This window comes from Peromyscus californicus, unplaced genomic scaffold (assembly GCF_007827085.1).
Source record: "Peromyscus californicus insignis strain IS unplaced genomic scaffold, ASM782708v3 Scaffold_4__1_contigs__length_199733344, whole genome shotgun sequence".
NCBI lineage: Eukaryota > Metazoa > Chordata > Mammalia > Rodentia > Cricetidae > Peromyscus > Peromyscus californicus.
Window position 1 is genome coordinate 18212708 of NW_026294562.1, and position 27650 is coordinate 18240357.

Consider the following 27650-nt stretch of genomic DNA (forward strand, 5'->3'; position numbering starts at 1 on the left):
GATGAGTGTGCTTTGGTTTATATCTAGTATATTTTTAAGTACCTACGTATTTGCATGTGTTGATATTCCTCGGCCCTTTCCTGCTCAGAGCATCTTCCTTTCAAACAACGGCTTTAGAACAGTACAGCGTTTTTGATGATTTGGGTTTTTGTTTTATTCTTATTGGTTTTTGCCTGGAGTGAGGCTAAATTTTACTAATCTTCTACCTTTTTTGTTTGTTTTTTTGTTTTTTGAGACAGGGTTTCTCTGTGTAACCCTGACTGTTCTGAAACTCACTCTGTAGACCAGGCTGGCCTCAAACCCAGAGATCCACCTGCCTCTGCCTCCCAAGTCCTGGGATTAGAGGCATGAGCCACCTCACCTGATTTACATTTTAATTTTTATCTTTATTTATTTATTTACTTTAAACACTACAGTTTGTTTTCTATTTATCAGCACACCTAGACAGAGTTTAGTAATACTATTTATTTATTCATTCATTCATTCATTCATTTTACATCCAACCACAGTTTCCCCTCCCTCCTCTCCTCCCATTCCTCCCCATCAACACTTTAATTTTTTTTAATCTTCTTGTTTTATCTGTTCTTCGTGTCTTTCACATCATGCATCTCTATCCCATTCAATTCCCCGTCCCTTCCTATCTGCCCTCAGCCCTTGTAACCTTCCCCCAAAATAAAGTAAAATTTAAAAGAAAAAAAAAAAAGAAGGAAAAGTCAGTCTTGATATGGAAGCTGTAGTGGGACACAGTAAGTCACACCCTTTTATCCATATATCTTTACTTGCAAGTGTTCATTGCAAAGAGTCATTGGTCTGGTTTGAAGCTTCTGGTTTCTGCTACATTATCTATGCTTAGCTCTCACTGGAACTCCTCTTGGTAATCCTGCTGTTGCCCTGTGTTGTGGAGATCCTGCAGCTTTGGGTCTGCTGGACCGGCCTCTTCACATGCTCCAGCAGATCATGCATGAGGTGGATGTTGGGGTGGGCCAACTCATAACCCTGGTTCTGGGCCTGGGTAGTTGCAGAGTTGGTCAGCCCGCCATCCACCTTGTCCTCACCACCAGTGTGAGTTCTCCTGCATTGCCCTGGCGAGTTCTACCCTTGCAGTGATGAACAGGGGGCGGAGCCAGTTCTGCTTTCACACCCTCAGGGTCGGTTCTTCCACACCTACACCTTCAGGGCCAGCTCTACTGTTTTGCCCAAGCCTGGTGCAGGGGCTACTCTCCAGAGTGCTACAGCTAATGAGGGCCAGGGATTGCTCTCCCACCTGTTTCAGGCATTGATGGGTGGTGGGGGGGAACGGGGGTAGGGGAGGGCATCTCTCCCCTTCCCATGTGGCCACATGGCAAATGAGTAATGGGGACAGCTCTCCCATGCTCAGAACTTAGGGGCTGGCTCACCCATCCTTCCACTGACAAGATTGGCTCTGTTGTGCTGCCCAGAAGAGGTACAGGGCCTGCTCTCCTGGGTGTTGCAGCTGGTGGGGGACAGGGGCAGCTCTCTACTCTTAGGGCCTCAGGGTCAGTTCACCCACTGGCCTCAGGCATTGATGGGCAGGGAGAGTTTTATTTTTTTAAAGATTTATTTTGTGTGCTGAAATGTATGTGTGTATGTTGTTACTAAAGACTGACAATCCTTGGAAAATAGAGTGCTCTGCCTCTTTGGTATGTCTGACTTGAGGTTTCTCCTCACACACCATTCTGTTGTATGTGCTCTTCCTTTCACCTTGTGTAATTTAGCAGCTGTGGGAACACACATGCTCAACACTGTGAGCCTGAGAGAGTATTGGGGATAGAGATAAGGGGTTGCATGTTCCTGCGAGGGAGGAAGTAGTCATTTTCAAATAAGAAGTAGTATCTTTCTGTGGTTGAAGAGATAGTAACTGAAAGATGAAAGTAACTGAAAATTGTTTTAAAGTTTAGATCCTGGTTCTGGTCTCTTTGAACTCTAGTGTTTAAAGCTAAAACCCTTTGATTGATTTGGTATTTTCATGGAAATTTGTTAGAATTGATCCCATTCTTTAGAAGACATTTAAGAATGTTGTTCTAACCCTTAAAAATAATGTATGTATGAATGTGGACATGTTGCTGCATCATGTGTATGTCTTTTGCCTGCAGAGGCCAAATAGCACATTGGATTCCCTGAAACTGGCATTACAGATGGCTGTGAGCCACAGTGGGATGGCAGGAGTTGAACCTGGGTCCTCTGGAAGAGCAGCCAGTACTTTTAACCACTGCGCCATCTCTTCAGCTCCCGTTCTAACCTTTAAAATCAATATATATATTTTGGTTTTTTCGAGACAGGGTTTCTCTGTGTAGCTTTGTGCCTTTCCTGGAAACTCACTTTGTAGCCCAGGCTGGCCTCCTCGAACTCACAAAGATCTGCCTGCCTCTGCCTCCCAATTGCTGGGATTAAAGGATGCGCCACCACTGCCCAGCTAAAAATCAATCTTTTAAAATATAATTTTTGTTAAGAATATCTTGGATTGGGTGTAGTGGTACAGGGCTATAGTCTCAGTACTTGGGATGCTTGATGATGATTGAGTTTGAGGCTGCCCTGTACAACACAGCAAGATCCCGTCATCCTGTTTGATGGGTGAGTGGGGGGCACATCTTGAGCATTTTCTCCTGTACATCAGGCTTACTGTGTATGTACAGGTGTTTCTCTCCGGAAGAACATGTTTATGTAGCCTTGCTGTCTTGCCTCTGTGGTTCTTCTTTAGTGCTACCTCGCCCTGGCTAAAGGAGGCTTGTCTGATGACCATGTCCTCATCCTGCCTATTGGACACTACCAGTCAGTTGTGGAGCTCTCGGCAGAGGTGGTGGAAGAAGTGGAGAAGTATAAGGCTACTCTGAAACGCTTCTTTAAGAGTCGAGGGAAGCGTTGTGTTCTATTTGAAAGAAATTATAGGAGCCATCACCTCCAGCTTCAGGTAGGTGTTTTCTGCCCAAGAACTTGGAAATCACCATGGGGACCTTGAGATTGATAAATATTTAAATAATTATGACCTCAGTATTGAATTTTAATTTAATACTTAGAGCATTTAATCTTATTTTTATGATAATATTCAAATAGTGGTCATTTAGAGGGTTAGGAGTGTCTACTGATAATCCCAGAGATATCATCAGGAAGTTCATGCTGGGGGTAAGTGACTAGCAGGATGGTGTATGCCCTGTTTAGAAAAAGAGGGTAATTAAGAAAGATTCCAAGGCAGATAAAGACATGCGCCATGCTGGGTAAGACATGGATATTTTGTGTGGAAGTCCAGCATGAATGAAGACTTAGCAGTAGGAAATAAGTTTCCAGCTAGCATGGGGCTGGTACATTGGGAGTTGAGTGATTTGTTTCTTTGGTGGTAGTGTCTTTCTGGCACATTTGTTAAGTGTTCAAATGGGCCTGACTCTGCCACGTACATTATGCAGGAGCCAGCAAAGTCTTAGAGACAAAGAGTCTCTCTTGAGAGTTTCCTGATGACAGATTGGCTCCCATAAGTGACTAGTTCTCATAAGTTTAAGTCCTACAGCCAGGCCGATGGAGGCTGTGTGGCCTGAGGAGAGTCTATGCTGAGGGGTGTTTCTCCACCCCAGTGATGGATTTCTTACTCCTCTGAGACTTTAAAGATAACTTCTTTGGAATCAGTTCAAAGAGTTTCTTCTATTCCTCCCACACCAACCCAGGTCATTCCTGTGCCCCTCAGCTGCTGTGTTACAGATGACATTAAAGAAGCCTTCATTACCCAGGCCCAGGAGCAACAGATAGAGCTGTTGGAGATTCCAGAGCACTCAGACATCAAGCAGGTGAAGCAGGAAGAGCTGGTGATGCTCAGGGAGTAGTTAAGATCTGGGTTTTGACAAGTAGAATCAGAGGTACTGCCAAGCTATTCCAAAAATACTGAATAGTGGGCTGTTTGGTACTAGAATACAGGATGTTGATAAGACTAGAGATGAAGACATCATTATAACAGAGTCTTAGTGCTTTCTGAGGAATAAGGGATTAGACATTTCATGGAGCTGGGAAGATGGCTCGGTGAAGACTTGAGTTTCATCTCTAGCAGCCTTGTAAAGGTCAAGTGCTGGGACAGGTGCCTGTGATCCAAGTGCTGAGGAGGTAGAGACAAGATGATCTCTGGCCAAATTGAAAGGCTGCAGGCTCAGTGAAGGACCCATCTCAAAGTATAAGGTGGAGAGAATTGAAAAAGTCACCCAGTGTCATCCGGCCTCCAGGCTTGTGGATACACCCACACATGTAATCACACACATGAGAATAGGTACACACATATATAAACACACATGAATTAAACAAATTAGACACCTCCTAAAAGGGGGATTTAGAGGGGTGGGTACCACTGTGAATACATTGGCTTTTTAAACTCTTGCTCCTATACTGTCTCACTTTTTTTTTTATTTTCTAGACCAAATGCTTTGCTAAATTAAGAGTTTGCAGGAGATGAGTGAGCTTTTTAAATTTGATCTTATTTGTCCTCATACAACTCTGTTTACTTCAGATTGCACAGCCAGGAGCAGCGTATTTTTATGTTGAACTCGACACAGGAGAAAAGCTTTTCCACAGAATTAAAAAGAATTTTCCTTTGCAATTTGGAAGGTTTGTTTGTTTTTTACTCTATTAGTGTATTTCATTAGACCTATAATGAACACAGTGATGGGCTGCATGGACAGTTGATGAAAAATCAACGAGGGAATGGTCCATCCCAAGAAGCTTGCGGTTTTAGAGCAGATCAGTGTTAACAGTTTGTGATGTAGAATTTGAACAGTACCATGACTGAATCCTGAGGAACATTGTACTTTAGAAACTCAGAGAAAGAAGGGCTTATTTCTGCTAAATGTAAGGCGCCATGGAAGGCCTGAAAGTGAACTTAAGAGATAGACCCAAGAGGGAAAAGACAGGATGAGAGCGCTCCTGTTGGAACGAAGTGCTACCATTGAGCATGTGCTGGGTCAGACACTGGCAAGAACTTCCCATGCATTATCTCATTTAACCTTCCAGTTCTGTTGTTTATGTCCTGTAATCCCAGTTGCCAGCGTGAAGAATGATGCTCTGGAGCAGTGCCCAGCAGAACTTCATACAAACATGAAAATGCTCCATAAGGCTGCACTAATACAATAATCACAAGTTACATGTAGCTGTTGGATACTTGAAAATGGGACTGAGTAGCCAGTGAGATGAAGATGGCTTGCTGCCAAGCCTGGTGACTTAGTTTGATCTTTGGGACCTCCATGGTGGGAGGTAACTGACTCCTACCCATGTGTTCTCTGACCACATGGGTGCCATAGCATGCATGAACCCATACACATAAATAAACATAGTAAAAAAAAATTAAAAATGGAACTGAAGAACTGAATTTTTAATTTGATTTAATTAATTAGAGCTTAAATTTAAATAGCCACATCTGGCTAGTGGCTACTCTTGGATATTGCACCTTAAGATGAGTTAAGTAGCATGCCATGGTCACACAGTTGAAGGTTCAAACCTTAGTCTGGTGAACACCAGGATGAGAATAACCTTGTTATTCTGCATTGTTCTGAAAGCCTGTATGGAGGGAAGTAGAAAATGCACACAGTGAGTGATCTGATGCTGATCTCTGATTTGCAGCTCTTCTCCAACCACTCCCAATGGTTTGAGTGAGCCTTTAGCCATTCCTAGATGGATTTGGAAAGCCTCGCCCCATTGGATAAGTCCAGCAAATAAGAGTCTTTTTTATTTCCAAATAGAGGATAAATGAGAACAAGTATGTTAAATGCTCCAAATATCTGGTTTAATCTTGTTGCCTTAGCAACAGATGTAGATAGGCACAGTAGGGACATAAGCATATGATGCCAATACACACAGCCATGTATAGTACCCAAAATGGTTTGTGATAATGGTAGTTGTTTATGTTTTCAACACTGTAATATACAATTGATACCTTTTATACTTAATAGGGAAAATGGTTATATCTTCATTTTACATATGAAGAAACATGTTCAAGGTTTCCAGGCAAATCAAAATTTGAGCTTTGATCCTTTGACTTTCAGAGGACCACTGTGATTCACCTTTTTATTTATTGTACTTTCAAAGTTGAGATGAGCCATATAGAATTGTTTCTAATAAATTAAAAGTATTAATATAAACCATTAGAAATTAGAAGCTGCATGTATATGTATCTGTATAAATTGTTTCTTCACATTGAACTTCTGTTGGTGCACTCATACAAATGAGAGTCGCCTAGAAGGACAGGTAGAGGAATTTTAAGTCAGAATGGTCTGACGTGACTGAACCATGTCCTCAGCAAACTCACTGTCTAGTCAGACTGTCAAAGCTATAGTTTAAGAAAAGATATAATAGCTTCTGAGAATGTGCTTTGGTTGTATGGCTTCTGTACTGTACCAAATCCTATAAGGAAGGTGCTCTTGTAAGTGAGCCTTAAATCAAGAATAAGAGAGGCAGTAGTATTCAAGTCATAGACATCAAGTCACAGAGCTTGGAATGAAATTCAGTTTCTGATTTTTCTGACACCAGGGCCTGTCGTCTAGTTTGTATGTGGTATTCTTTCCCTAAGTACTTATATCGTGGTTCCGAGTTGTTCCCGGGAAGGAGAAATAAATGGGGTGGGAGAGGTCACTTAATATGGCAGTGATTTCAGTAGATAGGACAGCAGAGATGTCAGTCAGGGCCAGAGACCAGCATGAGCAGTAAGAAATCTGCATACTCTTCAGATGCGACCGAGGAGAGCTGGCTGCAGAGGAACAAAGGAATGGTGTGTTTCAGTTGCTACTCCAATTTTCTCTTCTTTGTGCTCTTTGCAGGGAGGTGCTGGCCAGTGAAGCCATCCTCAATATTCCTGACAAGGCTGACTGGAGGCAATGCCAAGTCAGTAAGGAAGAGGAGGAGACCCTGGCTCGCCGCTTCCGCAAAGACTTTGAGCCTTTTGACTTCACGTTGGATGACTAGGCAAAGGGAAGGCACTGTGTGGACGTCACAGGAAATTGTTAGAGCCTGTTTTTACAATGAAACTGCAGTCTCCCGTGGGGGCTGCCTCCCTGCCTCTTTTCCAGATATTCCCATGGAACCTGCTTGCAGCAAGAGGCCTAGGAAAAGTCGTTCTGAGACGCAACTGTATGTTAAAAGAATGTCTGCTACATATTTCTAAGAACAGCTGTGTTTGTTCATATCTTCACAACTCTTTGAACCTTTGAGGTTGGGTGTAGTCGCTCATGCTTGTAATCTCAGAAATTGAGGAGTTGTGGCAGGAAGATTGCTGTGAATTCAAGGCCAGTCTGGTCTACATAGTGAGTTCCAGGCCAGTCTGGGCTATGATGTGAGACCCATGCAGACGAATTTGCTAAATGGTCTTATTAAATAAAAACCTGGAGCCAGATAATAGGGGTGAAAATCTGAGAGATCAGAGGAATAGGAAAAGCCACAAGCTAACCTCACCTCACCAACACCTCAGTCTCCAAAAGAGACCTACTTCCTGTATACCCATGCCTATATGCCTTTCTGTTCTGCTCTCTCATTTGCTCTCTGTCCAGCTACATCACTTCCTCTTCCTGCTCAGCTGTCACTTCCTATCTGTCTGTACAGACCTCCATGGTTAACTAGTGTTGGAATTTAAGGTATGTGCCACCATGCCTGGCTCTGTTCCCCAGTGTGGCCGTGAACTCACAGAGATCCAAACAGATCCCGGGCGATAGGATTAAAGGCGTGTGCTACCATTTGCCTGACTTCTATGTTTAATATAGTGGCTGGCTTCTTCCTCTGATCCTCAGATAAACTTTATTGGGTTGCACAAATAAAATATTACCATAGACCCATCTCAACCCCTACCTCCAAAAGCAAAAATAACCTTCCCCAAATCTTGTAAATGATAAAAAGGAATGCTTTTCTAAGGGTAGCAAATGTCTTATGTTGTTTATCACCACTGAAATGAAATTATGTGTGTGTGTGTAATAGAGACCAGAGTTTATGCCTAGCAGTTATCCCAGAATAACACAGGCAGCTCAGTCTGGGGAAGGGAAATGCATGGCCTTGGCTGTTATTTTCTCACAGCATCCATCGTCTTGTTCACATAAAAGTCCATTCCATCTTTCAGATATTTAACTCTGATATGCTAGAAAGTTTTCTAAGTTCCAAGAGTATAGCCAGTGAGTGCCCCAACATGGCACCTATTGTACAGAGTTTATAGTGTAATTGGGGAAGGAAGTGGCAGATTTAAGAAAATGAGGTTTTTTTTGAATGTCTTGTTTTTGATGTTTAAGAAACCTGAGTTATCCAGTAGATATGTCCAGATTGCCATTAGGTACTTCTAAAACTCATGCAGATCAGGATTGGTGATGGAGCTGTGAATGCATTTTAGATGTTTAAGACAGCTGACTTATCTAACAGATGTATCCAGAGTGCTCTTAGATAATTCTCAAACTCATGCAGATCTAGGTTGGTGATAGGGCTCTAGAGTTCATCAGGGTATAGACCATAGTGAAATTACAAAATAAGATAGGGCAAGTACAGTTAGTCCCAATAAAGATGACTAAGATTTAAGGAAACAGTGATCCAGTGACCAGTAAGTCCATGGAGCAGGTGCAGTGTGACCACAGGAGAATGCTGCGTATCAGAAGCCAGAAGAGAATAATTGTTCTTATTTATTGGCCACTTAAGGCCCAGATACATTTTCACTTAATTCTCACAAAAATCTCTTGACCTCCATTTTGCATATAAAAACAAAAAACAGTCTTGGAAACCTGATGATTATGGAGCCTGGGATAAACCATTCTACAGATAAAAGGTCAAGCCTTTAATCCTAGCATTCAGCAGTCAGATCTCTGTGAGTTTGAGGTCTGGTCTACATAGTAACTTCCAAGTCAGTGAGGGCTATAGAGACCCTGTCTCAAAAAACAAAAATAAAATAACAAACCTTGAGTTGTGTTTTAAGAATAGAATATTTAAAAAGTGAATTAACTGTAGGAACCAACTTGGATTGCCCAGTCAACATTATCCTGGCTGTAGTTTTTAATATCTCTCATGCTTCTGAGTGTGAATTATGAAATTACATCCCACCTGTGAAAACTGGACACTCCTAGTACTTGTAGCTGTCATACACAGCAAATGAGGTTTCATACTGACACATGGCAGCCTGCTCTGCTCTAAGGGATGTGTTCTCAGGGGCTCGTTTGCTATTACCATCAAATCTGCTATTCCAATTCCATGGAATCCATGAAAATAATAGAACCAGCTAATCGAATACCACCCATTATCAGTGACCCACAACACTGACTTGCATACAGACATCAAGAATTTGATTCTATGCAGAGGCTTACACTTGAGTTATTAGCATCCCTAGCTTCAGCCTGATAAAGTGCTATAAGCCTGAATCAGATGGAGGAATAGCAAGTTCTAGGCCAGCCTGGACTATATCAGACCCTGTCTTAAAACACCTAGGTTCCATGAAGCAGATAATCACTCAAATATCAGCAATGCACTACTCAGAAGTATGCCTTATTGAACCAAGACCACCCCAAGCTTGTCTTTGCAGCCCTGTAGAGCACCTCAGTAACAATTCCAACCCAGAACCACTGCTTCGGCAAATCTGAAACAGCAAGGCTGAGAAGCATCAAGATCCGCGAGGTCCAAAGGGAAACTCACAAGTCCAGGAGAAGAGTTTTCACTCTGGAATAACATCACATCCTTGGGTGGTTGGGATTATAGGAGAGATTCTGAACAGATGGGCAGGAGACCATAGTGCACTTCGAAGGCCAATGAATGAACCGGCCGGTTAGCGCAGTTTTCTTCCATGTTTACAGTGGCCTTTATCAATAGGTGATAGGGTTGGAGAGGCAGAGGGCAGGGCTCTGAAAAAGATGAAATGTGGACGAAGTAGGGACAAATAGAAAGTTTAGGGTTTGGAGAGATCTATTTTAAAATAAAAACACGTATGAAACCCTCAAAGCTCATTTAAATACGTATACAAAACATAAAAATCCCGCACACGAAGGTCCTCTGAGCCTGGATGATGCCCGGGGTACTTAAAAGAGCACAGTGCAACCCGCTGGTGCCCAGCCCATTCGCCAGCACCAATCCCAGAAGGGATGTGTGCTCAGTCTCATTTGCTATTACCATCAAGCCTGACCTTCCAGTTCCATGGAATACATGAAAATAGAACCAACGAATCGAATACCACTCATTACCAGTGACCCACAACATCGGCTTGCATACAGACACTGAGAAATTGATTCTATGCCGAGCGTTACACTTTTGGGTTATTAGCATCGCCGGCTTCAGCCTGGTGTAGCGCCAGAACTGAATCAGGAGAAGGTCGGGGCGGGACTTTTCCTGCGGAAGCTATCGGAAGTGACGCGGAGGTCTCGCGAGGAGAAGGACGCGCTAGCCTCGGCGGCCCGGAACCGGCCTTGGACCGGCGGCGAAACCGGAGGCGGCTGGCCCTCCCGCCCCATGGAGCGGCCCCCGGGGCTGCGGCCGGGCGCGGGCGGCCCCTGGGAGATGCGGGAGCGGCTTGGCACCGGCGGCTTCGGGAACGTCTGTCTGTACCAGCACCGGGTGAGGCGGGGGGCGGGAGCAGTGGCGCTGGAGCTGTCTGGGCGTCCCTGGAACCCCGGCTGTCAGTCAAGGTGGGAGAGGTGGTCGGGAAGACCTTGGGCAGTGCTAGGGGCCGGTGAGATCCTGTGCGTGTGAGCCTGGTGGCCCAGTGCAGGGGTGTCTGAGGTCCCTGGACAGTGAGTGAGGTGAAGCTGTTGCAGCTGTGTCGGGTGGTGAGGAGTATGTATGAGTGTGTGAGAGTGTGTGTGTGTGTGTGTGTGTGTGTGTGTGTGTGTGTGTGTGTGTGTGTGTGTGAGTGAGAGAGAGAGAGAGGGAGAGGGAGAGGGAGAGGGAGAGAGAGAGAGAGGAAGCTGTTGCAGCTGTGTCGGGTGGCAAGGAGTGTGTTTGTGTGTGTGTGTGTGTGTGTGTGTGTGTGTGTGTGTGTGTGTGTGTGATGTATGTATGAATGTCCAGTGTCTCTGTGTGTGTGATGTATGTATGAATGTCCAGTGTCTCTGTGTGTGTGATGTATGTATGAATGTCCAGTGTCTCTGTGTGCGTGTGTGTACGCGCACGCTTGAATAAACCAGGAAGGTCCTTCCTGGTGTCCAGAGTTGAACCTTTGGAAACACTGACCGACTTTGGAATTGGAGCATTCCAGTCAAGGAACAGTGTGAGGGTAAGGTAGTGAAAACGATCCTTGCTTCAAAGGGAAGGGAATAGACTATGGGGTTTGTTCTGTAAAAGACAGCTAACATCAGGCTCGGGAAATTTGCTTTGATTTAATTAAAAACATTTAACTATTGCTACAGCAGTTACTCATACTTTTACAAGATTTTTAAAACTAACAGTCACCTTGCTTATTTTAATGTTGTTGATGGTCGGGGTGGAACACAGGGCCTTGACATGCTAGGCAAATGGTCTACCACTGGGTTACATCCCCAGCCCCAGGTAATCATGTTTCAGTCATGAGTCTCTTGATAATACAATAAAAACTATGGATCTTTTCCCCAGAAAATTAATACCCACACAAAGCAGTGCATTACCATTGAGGGTTTTTGCTTTCCTGAAGAATGTTGTAACATACAGATTTTTGAACACTAATCATTGAAGTATAGGATTTGTTGTCTGTAAAATATGTGGAAGAATGTATATACATCCTGGGTCTGTTTGAGGGTTAAGTGAGATAGTAATAGAGATCTTTAGTAAGTGCTAGAGTAAGTACTGTAATTGTCCTGAAATAGCTCTCCACTGTCCTGTGGTTGCGTTGTTGTAGTTATCACTCACTAAGTGAACTTAAAAAAAGGAACTGTAAGAGAAAATGGTGTTCTGGAAAACCGTATGTGAGGAATAAGTTTAATTAGAAAGACAGTAAGCCTAGTACAGGCGTTTTAGTAACATCTTCCGGGTGTATTTACTGCTGCTTTCAGAAAGCTCATTTGTAGAAGTGATGCTCCAGTATTTCATGCGTCCCTCTCAGGACAGGAGAAAAGCCGTGAAATGATTTAGCTGGTTTCTGTATTGGGCACTGATGGTGCCCAAATCAACAAAAACAGTATTTTCTACCCTGAAGGAAATGTCCATTTTCAGGGAGGGATGGACATAGAACAAAGCACAGATGGTCTTGGTAGCTTACAAATGTAATCCCAGCACCTAGGGTCCGGGGCAAGAGGGTTTTGAACTTGAGTCCAGCCTGAGTGGGTTTCATGTTGTGGTCAAGGCCAGCCTGAGTTATGTAGGAAAAGACTGTCTCACAAATAAACATAAGTTCAGTGTAAGACCCTAGACCCTGAAAGTACTGGCAATGTGATTAGCCGGAGAACTTTCCCTAGGGGATAGGGTAGAACTTCTTCAAGGGTGTTTGAGAAACTTAGTTCCATGGAATACATTAAAGAAAGAATGTAGAAGCCAGGCATGGTAGGAACACTTGGGAGACTGAGATAGGAGGATTGCCTTCAGTTTAAAGCCACCATGGGCCACAGAGAGACCCTTTCTTAAAAAAAAGTGTGTATGGGATGGAGATGTAACTCAGTGGTAAAGTATATGCCCAAGGCCCTGGGTTCTGTCCTCAGTACTGTATATTCAGCCTGCCATACACTGAACATAATCTGATCAGGTAGGACTTGGGATCACAGGGAATGCATTTACTAAACATATATACAGACAGAGAGGATGTATGTAAGTTATATGTAAATACTGTGCTATTTGATGTAATGAACTTGGGCATCTACAGATTTCAGCATCCTCTGGAAGTCCTAGATGCTGTCATCTGCATACCGAGGAGCAACTTCACAATGTTCAGATACATTGGGTAAACACTGCATATACTAGTCCTTTGGAGAATCATAATGCAAATTAGGAACCCAATTTAAACGCTCCAAAAAGTAAAGAAATTAACTTAGTGTTTTCAAACTTTCTTCCTGCCCTAGTCTTCCAAATAGTGGGGACTATAGATTCATATTACCACACTCAACTTAGTTTCATTTTTAAAAAACAGGTCTTTTTGTTGTTGTTAGGCAACTGCAAACTTCCCCAGAGAATATTCTCTGTGAGAAGATTGAGTTTCACGGAGTAGGTGGAATATAAACCAAGGCGTTGAAGGGTCTCTCATGGTTGGGACCTATATAGAGTAGATGACTTTCTGTCTTATTCCTGTTAGAAATTGGGGCTGATTGTCTTGGCTGTGCTGGAGTCTCCATGGTGTCAGACTTTGATATAGGTTGTAACTGCTCTCAGATCTTATAATGAAAGCTGGAGTGAGTGAGCACTGTGGTAAAGCTAGCTCTTCGTCTCCATCAGCCCCCAACCCCTGCACTGGAAACTGCCTTGCCTTCAGCCTTCTTTCTCCTCCTGGTTCCTAATTCCTATTCTCCTAGCTAAGCTAAGCCTTGCTCCCCACTTCCCCTTTCAGCCCCTGGAAGCTGCTCTCACCACTCATACAGCTTTTACCACACCTTTGGCTGGTGTCAGAAATGTCACACCTGTGAAGCTCTTTTGAGCTCTTAACGCAGTATAGCCTGTTTGGTTCTAACTGTATTAGAATATGATACAGGCTGGCTGTTTTCTGAAATGTACACAGGATAGTTTTATTTTCGGGCAGATTGGTGAAATGACTAGTCACAGGCAAGAGGTCTTAGGTTTGTTTATAGGTATTCGAACAGAAGTACAGTTCTTGGATGTTTTCCCATGTCGTTTGAAATGCAGAGGTTAGGACCTAGTTTTGGAGGTTTTGCATTAGACTGGAAATATGAAAACTATTTCTTGCTTTTTTAAGGTTAGGGGGCTCTGAATTATTTTCTTCTTTCTATTTATACTAGAGTTTGGGGTCTTTGTTTCTTGTCTTGACTAAGCGTGGAGAAGGAGATCTTGGAGAAATGGAATCGTTGTATATTTCTAGTAGTATGTTTGGTCTAGCAGTAGTTCTAAATCATTAAAAGTATATAATCTTCTGAAGAGACCTGTTGGAGGGTCTGCCGCAGTCAGTTTTTGCTTATATACTATGGTGTATTTGATAGCTTTAAATCATTGATTTAATAGTATTATGGTTCATGTAACTAATGGTGGCTAAAGAGAGCTGTGGATCATATGTTTAATTAGTAAAGTTAAAAGGAGTGTTATTTTCCTGGGTTGATATTTCTTTGATTGTAAATCTTGTAAATCTGTACAAGAACCTAATTTACTCATATTTTCTATCGATTTTTCTATTTTGACAGGAACTTGATATCAAAATCGCAATTAAGTCTTGTCGCCTAGAGTTAAGTACCAAAAACAGAGAACGATGGTGCCATGAAATCCAGATCATGAAAAAGTAAGTGGGTGCCGTGACTTCGATTTCTTCAGTTCTACAGCCACTCCATTTTCAATAGTGGGGAAAGAGACCAGGGGTCGACTTCTCTCAAGATCTTTTTGGTAATATTGTTATTGAACGTATGTGTTCTACTGTAGATAGTTTTATCACATTATGGCTAAGAAAGTTATAGTTTAAATCAGCCAAATAACGTTCTCAACCTGGCTCCTTAAGTTTTTCTTGTGAATATTGAGCAACTTTATGACTAGTATATAAATCTTTATTTCTTTTTCTATTTAACTTTTATTAAATAGTGAGTCTATTGTTTTATAGACAGTTATTCCAAAATTTCATAGCTCAAACTGTGACTATTTAGTATCTAGTTTATGGCTGAGTTAACTGTGGTTTGAGCTCAAGGCCTCTTCTGAGACAGCTCAAAATGTTGACTTCAGAGCTACAGTTATCTGAAGGCTTGGCAAAGACTTGAGTATTAACTTCCAGACTCACTCACATGGCAATAGTTCCTCAGTAAAGGAGTCTCTCCACAGGGAAGTGCCCATGCTTTAGTGGCATGACAACCAGCTTCCCCAGAACGATGGTCTGAGTGGGGAGAATAAGAAAAAAACTGATATATCACTTAGGAAGTTGCCTTAGAAGTCATATTCCTTTTTCCCACTGCATTCTGTTAGCAGTGGGTCACTAAGAATAGTATGTATGCTTAAGGAGAACAGAATGGAACTTCTGGGGGACAGTGGATCTGTTTGAGCTCTAACGGTGTGCTTCTGTAAGTCGTGTGCTTTACAGACCATCCTGTGGTGGTCATCACAGCTGGGTATTTGAATATTGCCCTGGTTTGTAGACGAGAAAGATGAAACACAGTCATACAGCTGGTGCTGGATTTGAAACAAGCATTTTCTGACTTTAGTCTGTGCTCAACTTATTTTATTTTGGCTTTCACACTTGGCTATGTGGCGGAATTGCCAGGCAAACTTACTATAAATTCTCAAACCCTCATGCACTTGTCTCCTTAGTTCCTGGGACATGAGACACTACTGTTTAGGGCTCTATTACATTGTGAGGATGATCACAAAGATGATAATAGATTGTTACATTAAACAAAAAGAACTATGGGGCTGGAGAAAGGGATGAGCAGTTAAGAGCACTTACTGCTCTTGTAGAAGATCCACGCTCAGTTTCCAGTCCCCACACAGTGGCTTATAACCATCTATAACTCTGTTTCCAGCGGGTCCAGTGCCCTCTTCTGACCTTTAAAAAAAATTTTAAGAGCGATTGAAGTCAGTAAATAATGTGAGTCATATTATTGAAAAAACTGTATTTGTATTTACATTTAAAACTGGAAGGGAATGTCCAGATTTTTAGGGTGATGATTGTGATTGTGGAAGAGGCAGTGTGATGTAGACTTTGGTGCCAGACTGTCAGGTTTAAATCATCATTGATAACAGACTTGTCATGTGGTCTTAACGTTAACTAACCATCTTTTATCTCATGGATGATACTGTTAACAAATATACTTGTATTAAGATTATTGTGACAAGTAAATCAGTTGATACATGTAAAAAACATACTGCTGGTACACAGAAATATAGTAACAGTGATGTGCTTTTATATATATTTTCCTTGTAAAACTTGCTTATTTTAATCAGACAATTCAGAAATTAATAGCGTCTTAGCCTTTTAGCTAAGATTAAATGCAGTAAATCAGAATTTAGAATTTTGTAAATAAAACCAGTCTTATCTCAGTAGTTAATCCCCAGTTATCATTTCAAATCCAGTCCCTCTTCATGGGAAAACTTTTTTTTATTGTAATGTTTTCTCCTTATTAGGTTGAACCATGCAAATGTCGTAAAGGCCTGCGACGTTCCAGAGGAATTGAATTTTTTAATTAACGACGTGCCTCTTCTGGCAATGGAGTACTGTTCTGGAGGAGATCTCCGGAAGGTAGTGTGGATGTTTGGAGATACTGAAGTAGTAAATCACAAGCATTAGCAGTGTCTGAATCCTGTGGCCGGACCATCAAGACTAAGGATAGACAACTCTGTCCTGCCGCCTGGTCTGTGAATCCACTTTAGCTGGGGCACAGCACTGTGCATGTTTATGGCTGCTTGGACAGCTCTAGAATTGAGTAGTGTGACAGAGGTTATATGGCTTCCATAGCTTGAAGGACTTAATGTTTGGCTCTTTCCAGAAAATACTTGCTAACCCAGCCTTAGTGCCTTCTATTGTTGTGATAAAGACATGACCAAAAGCACCCTGGGAAAATAAAAGCTTATACATGTCCTGATCGCAGTCCATCATTGAGGGAAACCAAGGCAGGAACTAAAGTGGAAACAATGAAGGAACAGTGCTTATTGACTTACTCTCCATAGCTTGTTCAGTTGTTCAGTCTGCTTTTTTTTTTTTTGAGACAGGGTTACTCTGTGTAGCTCTGCGCCTTTCCTGGATCTCGCTCTGTAGACCAGGCTGGCCTCGAACTCACAGAGATCCGCCTGCCTCTGCCTCCCAAGTGCTGGGATTAAAGGTATGCGCCACCACCGCCCAGCCATTGTGCTTTCTTATACAACCCAGGAGCAACACCTGCCCAGGTGGCACTTCCCACAGTGGCCTGGGCCCTGCCACATCAATTGTTAATCAAGGAAATGTCCCATAGACTTGCCTACTGGCCAGTCTGAAGGAGGCGTTGTCTCTTTTGAGGTTTCCTCTTTCCAAATGACCTAGCTTGTGCTGTTTGACAAACAAACAAACTAATCACTACGTATACCACAGGTTTATTGTTGTTTGTTTTCAAGACAAAGTCTCACTGTGTACCCCTGGCTGGCCTGATACTTGCTTTGTAGACTAGGATAGCCTTGAGATCTGCCTGCCTCTGCCTGTGACTGCTGGGATTAAAGGCATGTGCCACTGTGCCTGGCTTGGAACATGCTTTTTTATTGCTGTTTCCAAGGTGGGACTATGTTGACCTTTTTAAATAAAAGTACATTTGTGAGGCTTATTAAAAAGCCTGTCTTTTGCCAGGTGGTGTTAGTGAATGCCTTAAATCCCAGCACTTGGGAGGCAGAAGCAGGCAGATCTCTGAGTTCAAGGCCAGCCTGGTCTACAGACTGAGATCCAGGACAGCCAAGGCAACATAAAGAAACTCTGTCTCAAAAAAAAGAAAGAGAAAAAGGAAAGAAAGAAAGGGGGACAAGCAAAGGAAAGAAAACAACAAAAGAGCTGTCTTACAATTATTCTTTCTATTTAATTTTAAATGTATCTGTCTTTGTCAGCATTTTTCAATTTCAAGTGTGATTGCCCTTGTATTTCCTTTTTATGAGCCTCTCATGAAATCACTCGACCTCAGTATGGATTTGGTGACTGTTTTTTCTCTTACATCTCTTGTCATTGTTACTATTTTTGAAACAGGCCTTGAACTCATGGTCTTCCTGCCCCATCTTCCCAAGTGCTGGCCTTATAGACATGTACCACATGCCCCAATCCTTATAATTCCTTTATTGTGACTTATTTTTTCATTTGAATATTCTTTGACAGTAAGCGATTAATATGTGTTGCTATTGCTACTCAGCAATAGTATAAAATTGTAGACTTACTTGTTTATTTATTTTTGTTTTTCTTTAGCTACTCAACAAACCAGAAAATTGTTGTGGACTTAAAGAAAGCCAGATACTTTCTTTACTGAGTGACATAGGTATGTAACTAATATTAAAATGTCATTGTTGCCGGGCGGTGGTGGCGCACGCCTTTAATCCCAGCACTCGGGAGGCAGAGCCAGGCGGATCTCTGTGAGTTCGAGGCCAGCCTGGGCTACCAAGTGAGTTCCAGGAAAGGCGCAAAGCTACACAGAGAAACCCTGTCTCGAAAAACCAAAAAAAAAAAAAAAAAAAAAAAATGTCATTGTTATTTAATTAATATCCCTTTGGTCCACAAAAACTTCTGTGTACTGCTTAGAAGTTAAGGAGAACTGTCTGTATATTCTACAAAGCATGTAGATTTTAACATTTATAAAAAATTATAAAACAAAAAGCTGGGCAGTGGTGGTGCACATCTTTACTCCCAGTAATTCAAGAGGCAGAAGCAGGTCTACAGAGTAAGTTCCAGGACAGCCAGAGCTACACAGAGAAACACTGTTTCGAAAAACCAAAAAAAAAAAAGAAAGAAAGAGAGAAAGAAAAATTCATTTCTAATGATGTTAGTTAAAACTAATATATTTTTGGCATTTGTTTCTATTTGGGTGGTTTTTTTTTTTTTTTGGCTATGTATCTTTGTCTAATAGATGTTCCAATGAGAACAACAACAACAACAACAAATTGGTATGAAATAGCAGTCATTTCATCCCCTCTCACACCTCCCCACAACACTCTCATAGTAGTTTTGTTTATAATGGAGTTACATCTTTTGAGGGAAGGTCCTCAGGTTATCTTGGGATAAAATTCTCTTTTTAATCAAAATTACTACTGAGAAATCCCTAAAGTAAGTAGATTTAGACCTTTGAGAAGCCTCAAAAGCAGACATGAGCTTCTGTGTGTGTCTGGTGTTGCTGCTCTTCCTAGTCACGGGCAGCAGAGTCTAGGGATGTGATTTAGGTTAGAGGAAAAGGCTATAGGGCTTACAGGGAGTTTCTCAAGAATTAATTGTTTCATTTGCTTTTAATGTTGATTTCAATAAATTAAATGGGTCTATATTGTAATTTTTCAGAGTTTATTTGATGTTACTGAACATTTGTTGAAGAAAACCTGAACTATTCTAATGTTGGTGATGCACTTTTGATGGATCATATTAATGTGTGTGGGTGTGTGGTGGTGTGTGTGCAGTACATGGATGTGATTGTTGGTGCACACTCACAGGAGCATGCATGTGGAGGCCAGAGCAGCATGTCAGGTGTTCTGTTTTTCTGCACTTCATTGTTTTGAGACAGGGTCTCTGACTCAGCTCGAAGCTTAACATTTTGACTAGGCTGGCTGGCCAGCCAACTCCTGAGATAGCCTCTCCCTCTCTCAACTCTGCTCGGGTTATTGTTACACACAGCCTTCCTTGCCCTTTTATGTGGGGTGGGGATTTGGACTCAGGTCCTCATGCTTTCCAGAGCACTCACCTTTACCCACTGAGCCATCTCCAAGCCTCTGGACATACAGATTTGTGCATCAGTGTAGATCTGTGCAAAATGTGAGGTAAAAACTGAACGTGGCTGGACATGGTGGCACCTACCTTTAATTCTAACACTCGGGAAGAGAGGCCAATGGATCTCTGTGAGTTCAAGACCAGCACACCTACTAGTGAGACCCTGTCTAAAAAAAGCTGAGTGTGCTGGTGCATATCTGCAGTTCCAGCACTTGGGAGGTAGAATAGGAGGATTAGGAATTGGAGGTCATCCTCAGCTGCATAGGGAATTCATGCCAGACAGGCTACACGAGACCCTGTCTCACAAACACTAACAGTAAAAACAAACAAAATGTGAGATGATTTTCTAAACAATATTTTCTGTTACTTCATAATACACTTGAAATTTTATTTAGGATCTGGGATTCGATATTTGCATGAAAACAAAATTATACATCGAGATCTAAAACCTGAAAATATAGTTCTTCAAGATGTTGGTGGGAAGGTAAGTGAAACCTGAAGACTGTTTCATGCCTGTTGTTATAGTCTTCCTGATATATTAAGTCTTTAGAGATTTTAGTGTCCTTATTAGTTCTATATACACAGTACTGTATAAGTTTCTATTGCGGTCCTCACTGTATTGAACTGTAGGGGCTTTTCCAGTTTAGATTTATTATTATTCCTTTTTTTTTTTTTTTTTTTTTTTTTTTTTTTTGAGATAGGGTCTCTCCTGGCTGTCCTGGAACTCACTATGTAGACCAGGCTGGTCTTGAACTTACAGAGATCCCCTGCCTCTGCCTTCCAAGTGCTGGGATTAAAGGCATGTGCCACCACACCCGGTTATTATTATTATTATTATTATTATTACTGTATTTATATGTATGTGTACCGCATGTGCTGTAGAGGCACAAGAAGGGACATCAGACTCCCTGGGACCAGGATTACAGATGTTGTGAGCCGCTATGTGGGTGCTTGGGATTGAACTCAGGTCCTCTGCAAGAACAACGGTGCTCCTAACTGCTTAACCAACTCTTCAGCCCCTCAGCTAGTTTCAGGCTTAGATTTTGTCTTCTCTAACAGAACAATGGCTCCTTAGAGAAGCTTCTGTCTTGCTCATCTCTGGACTAGGAATGTTGATCTAATTGTGTAGGAAACTGCCAGAGGTGAATTAACTTGATTAAGATGATATGGTTAGCCAGGCATATTTCCTGACATCTGTAATCCCAGCTTTTGGGAGGTTGTGGCAGGAGGGTTGCTGTAAATTTGATGCCAGTTTGGGTTACAGTGGAGACCCTGCCTCAAAAATTAACAACAACAAAAAGATTAGCACAACTAGTTAAATAGTGATCAGGCTATCAGACTTTACACTTTTGTGTTGTTCTAGAGCCCGGGTTCTTTACCATCTCCTCTAGTTTTATAAAAACATTATTGCCTTTCTTTTTTCAATTACATTTATTTTATTATTTTGTGTGCATGAGTGCATGCCTGTGCTGTGACCTGTGTGCAGGTCATGGGACAACTTGGCAGGATTTGTTCTTCTCCCGTGTCGTCCTGGGGATCAAATTCAGGTCATCCGGCTTGGTGACAGGTACCTTTATCAGCTGAGCCATTTCAATGGCTCACCTTTTTACTGTTTGCTGTGCTTAGGATTGAACCCTATACATGCAATGGGAGCAATCTGTCACTAAGCTACACTCCCAACCTACCTCTCTTTTGCAAATTTTTCAACAATTTAATATGTATTATGTCTTAATATTCACAGATAATGCATAAAATAATTGATTTGGGTTATGCCAAAGATGTTGATCAAGGAAGTCTCTGTACATCCTTTGTGGGAACATTACAGTATTTGGTGAGACAAAATTTCTTTGATTTGATTACTTAAAATTCTCATTGTTATTTCTTAAGGCAATGAATATAGTAGTTCAAAACAATAGTAGTCTTTTCTTTCAGTGTTGGCACTTAAAGTACTTTCTATTTTAAGGCCCCAGAGCTCTTTGAAAATAAGCCGTACACAGCCACTGTGGATTATTGGAGCTTTGGGACCATGGTGTTTGAATGTATTGCTGGATATAGGCCTTTTTTGCATCATCTGCAGCCGTTTACCTGGTAAGAAATGATGAGAACTTTGGCATAATTAGTGGTAATAGAAAAATTCAGTTGCTTCCTGTTCTCTTTCTATAGTGGTGAAACTGTCTTTTAACACAGAATTGAATAAAATTAAATGGCAAGAAACTTTGAGAGTATTTGTGAGAATCAAGTTATCAACTAAGGTGTCTTGTTTTTATAGGCATGAGAAGATTAAGAAGAAAGATCCAAAGTGTATATTTGCATGTGAAGAGATGACTGGAGAAGTTAGGTTTAGTAGCCATTTACCTCAACCAAACAACCTTTGTAGGTAAGTGTGGAAGGTCAGGCAGTTTTGAGAATAGTTACCTGTTTCAAGTAGCATTATCCAGTAGACCTTTGCCTGAGAATGAGAGCGTTGTCTGTCTGTCACGTGAGACTGAGCATGTGAAAGGTAGTTAGGGGTGGAGATGGCTCAGTGGTACAGTGCTCGCTTAGCATGCTTGTTGGCTTTGCTTCCCAACGCTGCCTGGGCTGGAGAGGAGAGTGGTTAGTGTTACAGAGGAACTCAATTTTAAATGAGTCGTAAATATAAATAACACCGTGATTAGTGATTATCCTATTGGGTAGCACAGACGTTGTGGAACTGAGAACCATTGCCAATCAACGGATTGCCTTAGATGCTAAGAAAGTCCAAAGAATGAAGAAGTAAAGTGGCTTTCCTGAAGATTGGAGGTGGACTCATCTTTTGGATTTGCCAGTCACAAAGTGACATGGGGATTTGGGACCGTTTTTATGAAGAAATCTTGTTCCTTGTCATTACATGAATTATTTGAAAGTAAGATATAAATGGTACTGATAAGTCATGGGCAAGGAAATGGGCAACCTGTGAAGTTCCCTGTTTAATTGGAGCATAGTGGTATTCACACAGTTTTTGTTCATTTTTCAGTTTAATTGTAGAGCCCATGGAAAGCTGGCTACAATTGATGCTGAATTGGGACCCACAGCAGAGAGGGGGACCTATTGATCTTACTTTGAAGCAGCCAAGATGTTTTGTATTAATGGATCACATTCTCAACTTAAAGGTCAGTTTTCATGGGGTGCGTTTTAGAAGACCCGCATTGGCCCTAACAGGTTGAAAATGAGCATGAATTTTACTTTAGCGATCTTTTCCTGGTGTCCATTAAAAATGAACATTATACCCTTAGAGTGGATACTTTATTTCTTTAGCTAGGTTTTTCAGGTGTCTTCGGATGGTCTAGCCTGCTCAAGTGTCTTTGGGATTTCCCTGTACTACATCGATTGGTGCCATTACCGCGTCTCTCATTTAGATTGAATTGTACTGGGTTTGGCTTGGTGAGGAAGGCTCCCACGTGGCTCATGTCTGTACTCTTTGCTGCTGAAAGGCCAGCTTTCAGCAGGTCAGAGAAACTGCAAAGGAGGTGTGGTACAGCAGAACTGCATGCACACACAGGAGACTTTTTTCTGAGGGCCAAAGCTTAATTCTTCTTCTCTCTGCTGGTTGTTCTTACTCTGTTCTGTTCTTTTATCGTGTTGTTTTCCTTCTACATCTTCCTTGGTGCTTTTCTTCTACTATTCTTATTTTTCTCTTACCCCTTTTATACCTCCTGAGACAAAAATTTCTATGAAAGAAAAGATTACCTCACAACCACAAGTTACATATTTTCCAAAAACAAATTAAAATCTTTACACAGGAAGAAATAAAATTATGATCACAAGTTACATGTTTTTATTTGTATTAATTTTCCCACCATAACATCTTCACCCGAAAGCAATGATTCTTTTATAATTGATTAACAAGGTTTTAAGCAAGCCCAGTCTGTTTCAGCCAGTTCCTTTGCACTGGCAGGCAGCTGTCTGCGGTTTCGGTGTAGCAGATTCCTGTTCTATTTCTACTCTACAGAACCTTAACCAGGTGGTCTTCTAGGTAACCATCTGCTTTTCTTTACACACAGTAGGATCATTTAATTTCCTTTTACAGCTTTGTTTTTTCAAGATGCATACTGGGGCCTGTGATTAGTTCTGTAAGCTACATGACCAAGGAACTCAGGCCTAACCTTGGATGTAGGGACATAATTGTTCTTTTTAGTCATCAGCCTTTTTTTCCACAGGCAGAATTCATGGGTCTATAATGTATGAAACTTCTTTGTTCTTATTTTCCATCTTCTGCAAATCTCACATCTAACAAAGGGGAAGGTGACTTTTAGCCTGTTTTGTATTCTTATTGGAGTAATTGGCAGAATAACCTAAACCATTTCCTTAATCATCTTTACTAACTATCCTAACCACCTGTATCTTTTAGGCAAACTCAGAAAGTCCAATTAAATCATAGATCTAACTAATCATCATTGCTTGTGTAAAAATCATCTTCATTATGATCCACAAGTAAATTCCCCAGTGAGAGCTGGGCGGTGGTGGTGAACACCTTTAACCCCAGCACTCGGGAGGCAGAGCCAGGCGGATCTCTGTGAGTTCGAGGCCAGCCTGGTCTACAGAGTGAGTTCCAGGAAAAGTGTAAAGGTACACAGAGAAACCCTGTCTTGAAAAACCAAAAAAAAAAAAAAAAAAAAAAAAAAATCCCCAGTGAGGAGTGGGATTTTCACACTGTACTAGATACAGCGGGTCCTTTCACGTAGTAGTCTCACCATGCCTGCTGCAGCGGGCACACGGCAGCGGCAGCAGCAGCGGCAGCAGCAGCAGGAGGCACGGCAGCAGCAGGGGCTTCCTGGAGACCGTCCTCCCGGGGCTTTACCTCCTCTCCAGGATGCACCCATCATGACCTGGTTATCCTCTGGGCTGTAGTCCCTAAGTTCCATTACTGACTGCAGCTCGAGCCCCTGACATGGCCGCCGGTAGTGCTTTCTCGTCATCCTACAGTCAATGCAACGTGAACTGCTTGTCTTCTGAGAAGGCGTGTTTGGTTCTATGTCCAAGAAACTAACACATTTCCTTTTGCTTGCCAAGCTACATTTAAACTGATCGGCTTGTAACCAGCACGACGTGCCTCATACCTGTTCTCTCAACCTCTCCCTCCTTCAATCAGGGCCATACAATTAGTCACGTAATATTTTCTGTGTTCTCTAAGATTTCTCACCTCTTGTTTACAACTCTCTTCTTAGATTCTCTTCCTCAGTGCTGTGTCTGTATTATTATTAGTTGTATATGTTGGCATTCAGGACTGAGAGGGCATGAATCAGTTCTCGGTACATATTTATTGATGTGAGTGGGAGGTATAGATAGTTCGGTTATTTCCATATGCCTGGAAACAGCTCCGTCAGCATTGCTTTCCTACTGACAGTACAGCAGAGCTGCTTAAACTTTTAACACTTTTTGTCTGAGAAATGTTTTCCTGGCTAGAGAATATAGGTATACACAATACATGTGAACTCAGACATGTACTCATAAAGAATTTTATGTTAAAACAATTCTTTGATATGTATATATAATTTTATCATTAAAGATTACAGAAAATTTGCATATTAATGAGATGGATTTGCTTATTTTACATAAAAAATTGAATCTTGATTGGATGGGCAGAGAACTTCATCAGCAATTTCAGAGTTGATTGATGTTTTGGTTTCATAGTCATTGTTGAGAATGCTTCTTCGCATAAATATTCAGTACAAAGGGGCAGAAGTAATTGATGAACATTGCAGAAATTGGAAATTCTGTTCTAATCCCAAACCAAAATTCATTTAATAGTTTTTTAAATCAAATTGAAACAGCAATTTAAAAAAAATCAAACGGTCTGTAGTAAATACAATCTAAAGGTACATTAATTCAATACTTACTTGCTGAGGGATAATGGTAGAAAATGTTAAAAAGTTTTGTTTTCTGTAATTAAACCATTATGCTTTTGTATAAGAACATGATATATACAGTAAAAGATGCTGCAGTCCATTTGCATGCAGTCACCTAAGATCTCAGCTGAGATATTTCAGGAAGCATTCATTGGCTTCATGTTCAGGGAGGGCAGGCACAGTGCAAACTGCGCATTGTTATGTTCAGAAGCAAGGCTCCAGTGAAGTCACACGCTGATGGGAACTGCCAAGAAGGCTTCGGAGTAGTTATGCATTTGATTTTGGATTAACAGTTGTGCGTTCAGAAACCTTTTATGGTGCCGAATTCTTCATGACCTGGACATTCAGTTATGTGCTCCTTTATGGGATTTAAGGAACTAAGATCCATAGTCAGGCTTTAAAATCAGATTGAGAACTTATAAATGTGTAGAGACAAATGACATGCCCTATTCGGTAGGATTTTGAGGGCATATTGATACTATGCTTAACTGACTCTGAAAAGATCTGGCTTCTTTTTTATTTTTATTTTCCAAATCATTTCTCTGTGTAGCCCAGGCTGTCCTGGAACTGTAGACCAGCTCATCTGAACTCAGAGATCCGCCTGCTTTTGCCTCCTGAGTGCTAGGATTTGCAGGCATACATCACCGCACCTGGCCTGATACTGGCGTCTTGACTTGGTTTTCTTGTATTGTGCCAAAGAAAAATCATTCCTTTGTGTGTACACATTGCAGGGCTTGGTGAACCTCTTAGTTCTGTGTTGTCTCTAAAAGTATTTGGTTCTACATAACTGATCTACTCAACTTACAGTAATTGTAACATTACCCCTGCTTTTTAAAATAATTATTTTTAGACTTACGTATTTTATTTGATGTGTATGAGTGTTTTGCTCAGATGTCTGTGCAACATCTGCATGGTGCCTAGTACTCATCATCTTCTCTAGTCTGAAGGGATCTGAGTCCATCTCATGTTACTTGTGATTCATAAACTTCCAGTTTGCAATACCACTGTTTACCTGTCAGTGAATCTGAGCAAATATTTACCTTCTCTTTATTTTGAGTAAATTGATATTTCTCAAAGCATCAATCTTAGAGGTTGTGCAGAATAAGGAAACTGGAGTACTGTTTGTAAAATTTGGGAGGATTTAAGTTTAATTTCCTCGGCTGGAATTAGGACTGGATTTTATAGAATTGGAGTTAATAGGGCAAAGAGAAGAGTAGGAGATTTCTTGGCGGGGGATACAATGAACAAAACACAGAAGCATGAACTATAAAACACTTGAGTGTTAATGGACATTTTCCTAAGGTATCTTGAGATACAATGTACCAGGAAGGCATTCTGTCTTATTTCATAGCAACAAAATAGTTGTTGAAATATTTTTCTTTAAGAAAGCATTTCAGAGAGTCTAAGTAGATAAGCATTTTCCCAACTATTATGAAAAGCTTAAAGATAAAAATAATGACAAAACAGAAGTATTTAATTATTCTTCAGTGCTGGAGAGATAGCTCAGCTGTTGAGGGTATGTATTGCTCTTACAGAGGACCCAAGTTCAGTTCCCAGCATCCACATTGGACAGCTCACAAACCACCCGTAACTCCAGATGCATGGGATCTGAAGCTCTCTTCTAGCCCCTGAGTGTACTTGCACATGCTCACATTCTTAGGCACTCTCTTCAATCATGCACATGTGCGCACGCGCGCGCACACACACACACAGAGAGAGAGAGAGAGAGAGAGAGAGAGAGAGAGAGAGAGAGAGAGAGAGAGAGCTTTTTTTCTGTTACCATTAATTATGCCAAAATTTCTCATCCATTTCATTGACTGAGCCTGTAAGTGAGTATGAGACTGTTCTTTTTGTCTTTGGGCCCTTAGGCAGACTACAGTTTTAGGATTTGGTTGCTTTGGGAGAATAATAATGCTTATTCCTGTTGAAAGAGAAGCCCATCGTTTCTATCAGATGATTGTTTTGAGGCAACACGAGGTAGTTAAGAGTTCAGATCCACGCTCTACCATTTATCAGCTGTGTGATCCCTAACAAAATTTTCACCTTCTTAGAAGCCTCATTTCTCCTTCTTTTAAAAGGGGATTAGAAGATGTAAGTATTGGGGTGCTGTGTGAAAGTGCTTTACTCTGGTTGGCATTTACGAGAAACTTGATAAAAATCTGTAATAATGTTAAGTAACTTTTGTAAGCTAACATTTCTATTTCTTGATTTTGTGCATCCTTAGAACTTGGGGATTTTATTAGATAAAACTAATATCTGGTTGGGCATGGTGGCGCACACCTTTAATCCCAGCACTGGAAGGCAGAGCCAGGTGCATGCTGTACATAATAAGTTCCAGG

At 41.5% G+C, this 27650-nt stretch overlaps 2 protein-coding genes and 1 non-coding gene across 8 annotated transcripts in view; all 3 read left to right on the forward strand.

Moving 5' to 3' along the window:
• Cwf19l1 (CWF19 like cell cycle control factor 1) overlaps positions 1-8910 on the forward strand; it is a 28783-nt gene extending 19873 nt beyond the window's left edge. For all 3 annotated transcript variants that reach the window (XM_052713130.1, XM_052713131.1, XM_052713132.1), the window contains 4 exons: positions 2720-2929; positions 3675-3794; positions 4502-4599; positions 6801-8910. In XM_052713130.1, the coding sequence (XP_052569090.1) occupies positions 2720-2929; positions 3675-3794; positions 4502-4599; positions 6801-6945 (573 nt within the window). In that variant the 3' untranslated portion in view covers positions 6946-8910. The remainder of the gene's footprint in view (positions 1-2719; positions 2930-3674; positions 3795-4501; positions 4600-6800) is intronic.
• Positions 3346-3490, forward strand: LOC128095847 (small nucleolar RNA SNORA12). The gene has a single exon (XR_008213445.1). It is a non-coding gene; the product is annotated as a small nucleolar RNA SNORA12 (small nucleolar RNA).
• A 1442-nt stretch (positions 8911-10352) lies between the features above and the next one.
• The window catches only part of Chuk (component of inhibitor of nuclear factor kappa B kinase complex), a 37851-nt gene continuing 20553 nt past the window's right edge, over positions 10353-27650 (forward strand). For 2 of the 4 annotated variants that reach the window (XR_008213022.1, XR_008213023.1), the window contains exons 1-9: positions 10354-10545; positions 14238-14332; positions 16156-16270; positions 17945-18014; positions 19840-19928; positions 21186-21275; positions 21408-21532; positions 21714-21821; positions 22440-22575. Coding sequence is in view for 2 of the 4 variants with exons in the window: in XM_052713129.1 (XP_052569089.1) it covers positions 10441-10545; positions 14238-14332; positions 16156-16270; positions 17945-18014; positions 19840-19928; positions 21186-21275; positions 21408-21532; positions 21714-21821; positions 22440-22575 (933 nt within the window). In the remaining 2 variants the exon portion in view is untranslated. Of the gene's footprint in view, positions 10546-14237; positions 14333-16155; positions 16271-17944; positions 18015-19839; positions 19929-21185; positions 21276-21407; positions 21533-21713; positions 21822-22439; positions 22576-27650 lie in introns of all 4 variants that reach the window. The other 2 variants (XM_052713129.1, XM_052713128.1) reach the window with 2 other exon arrangements.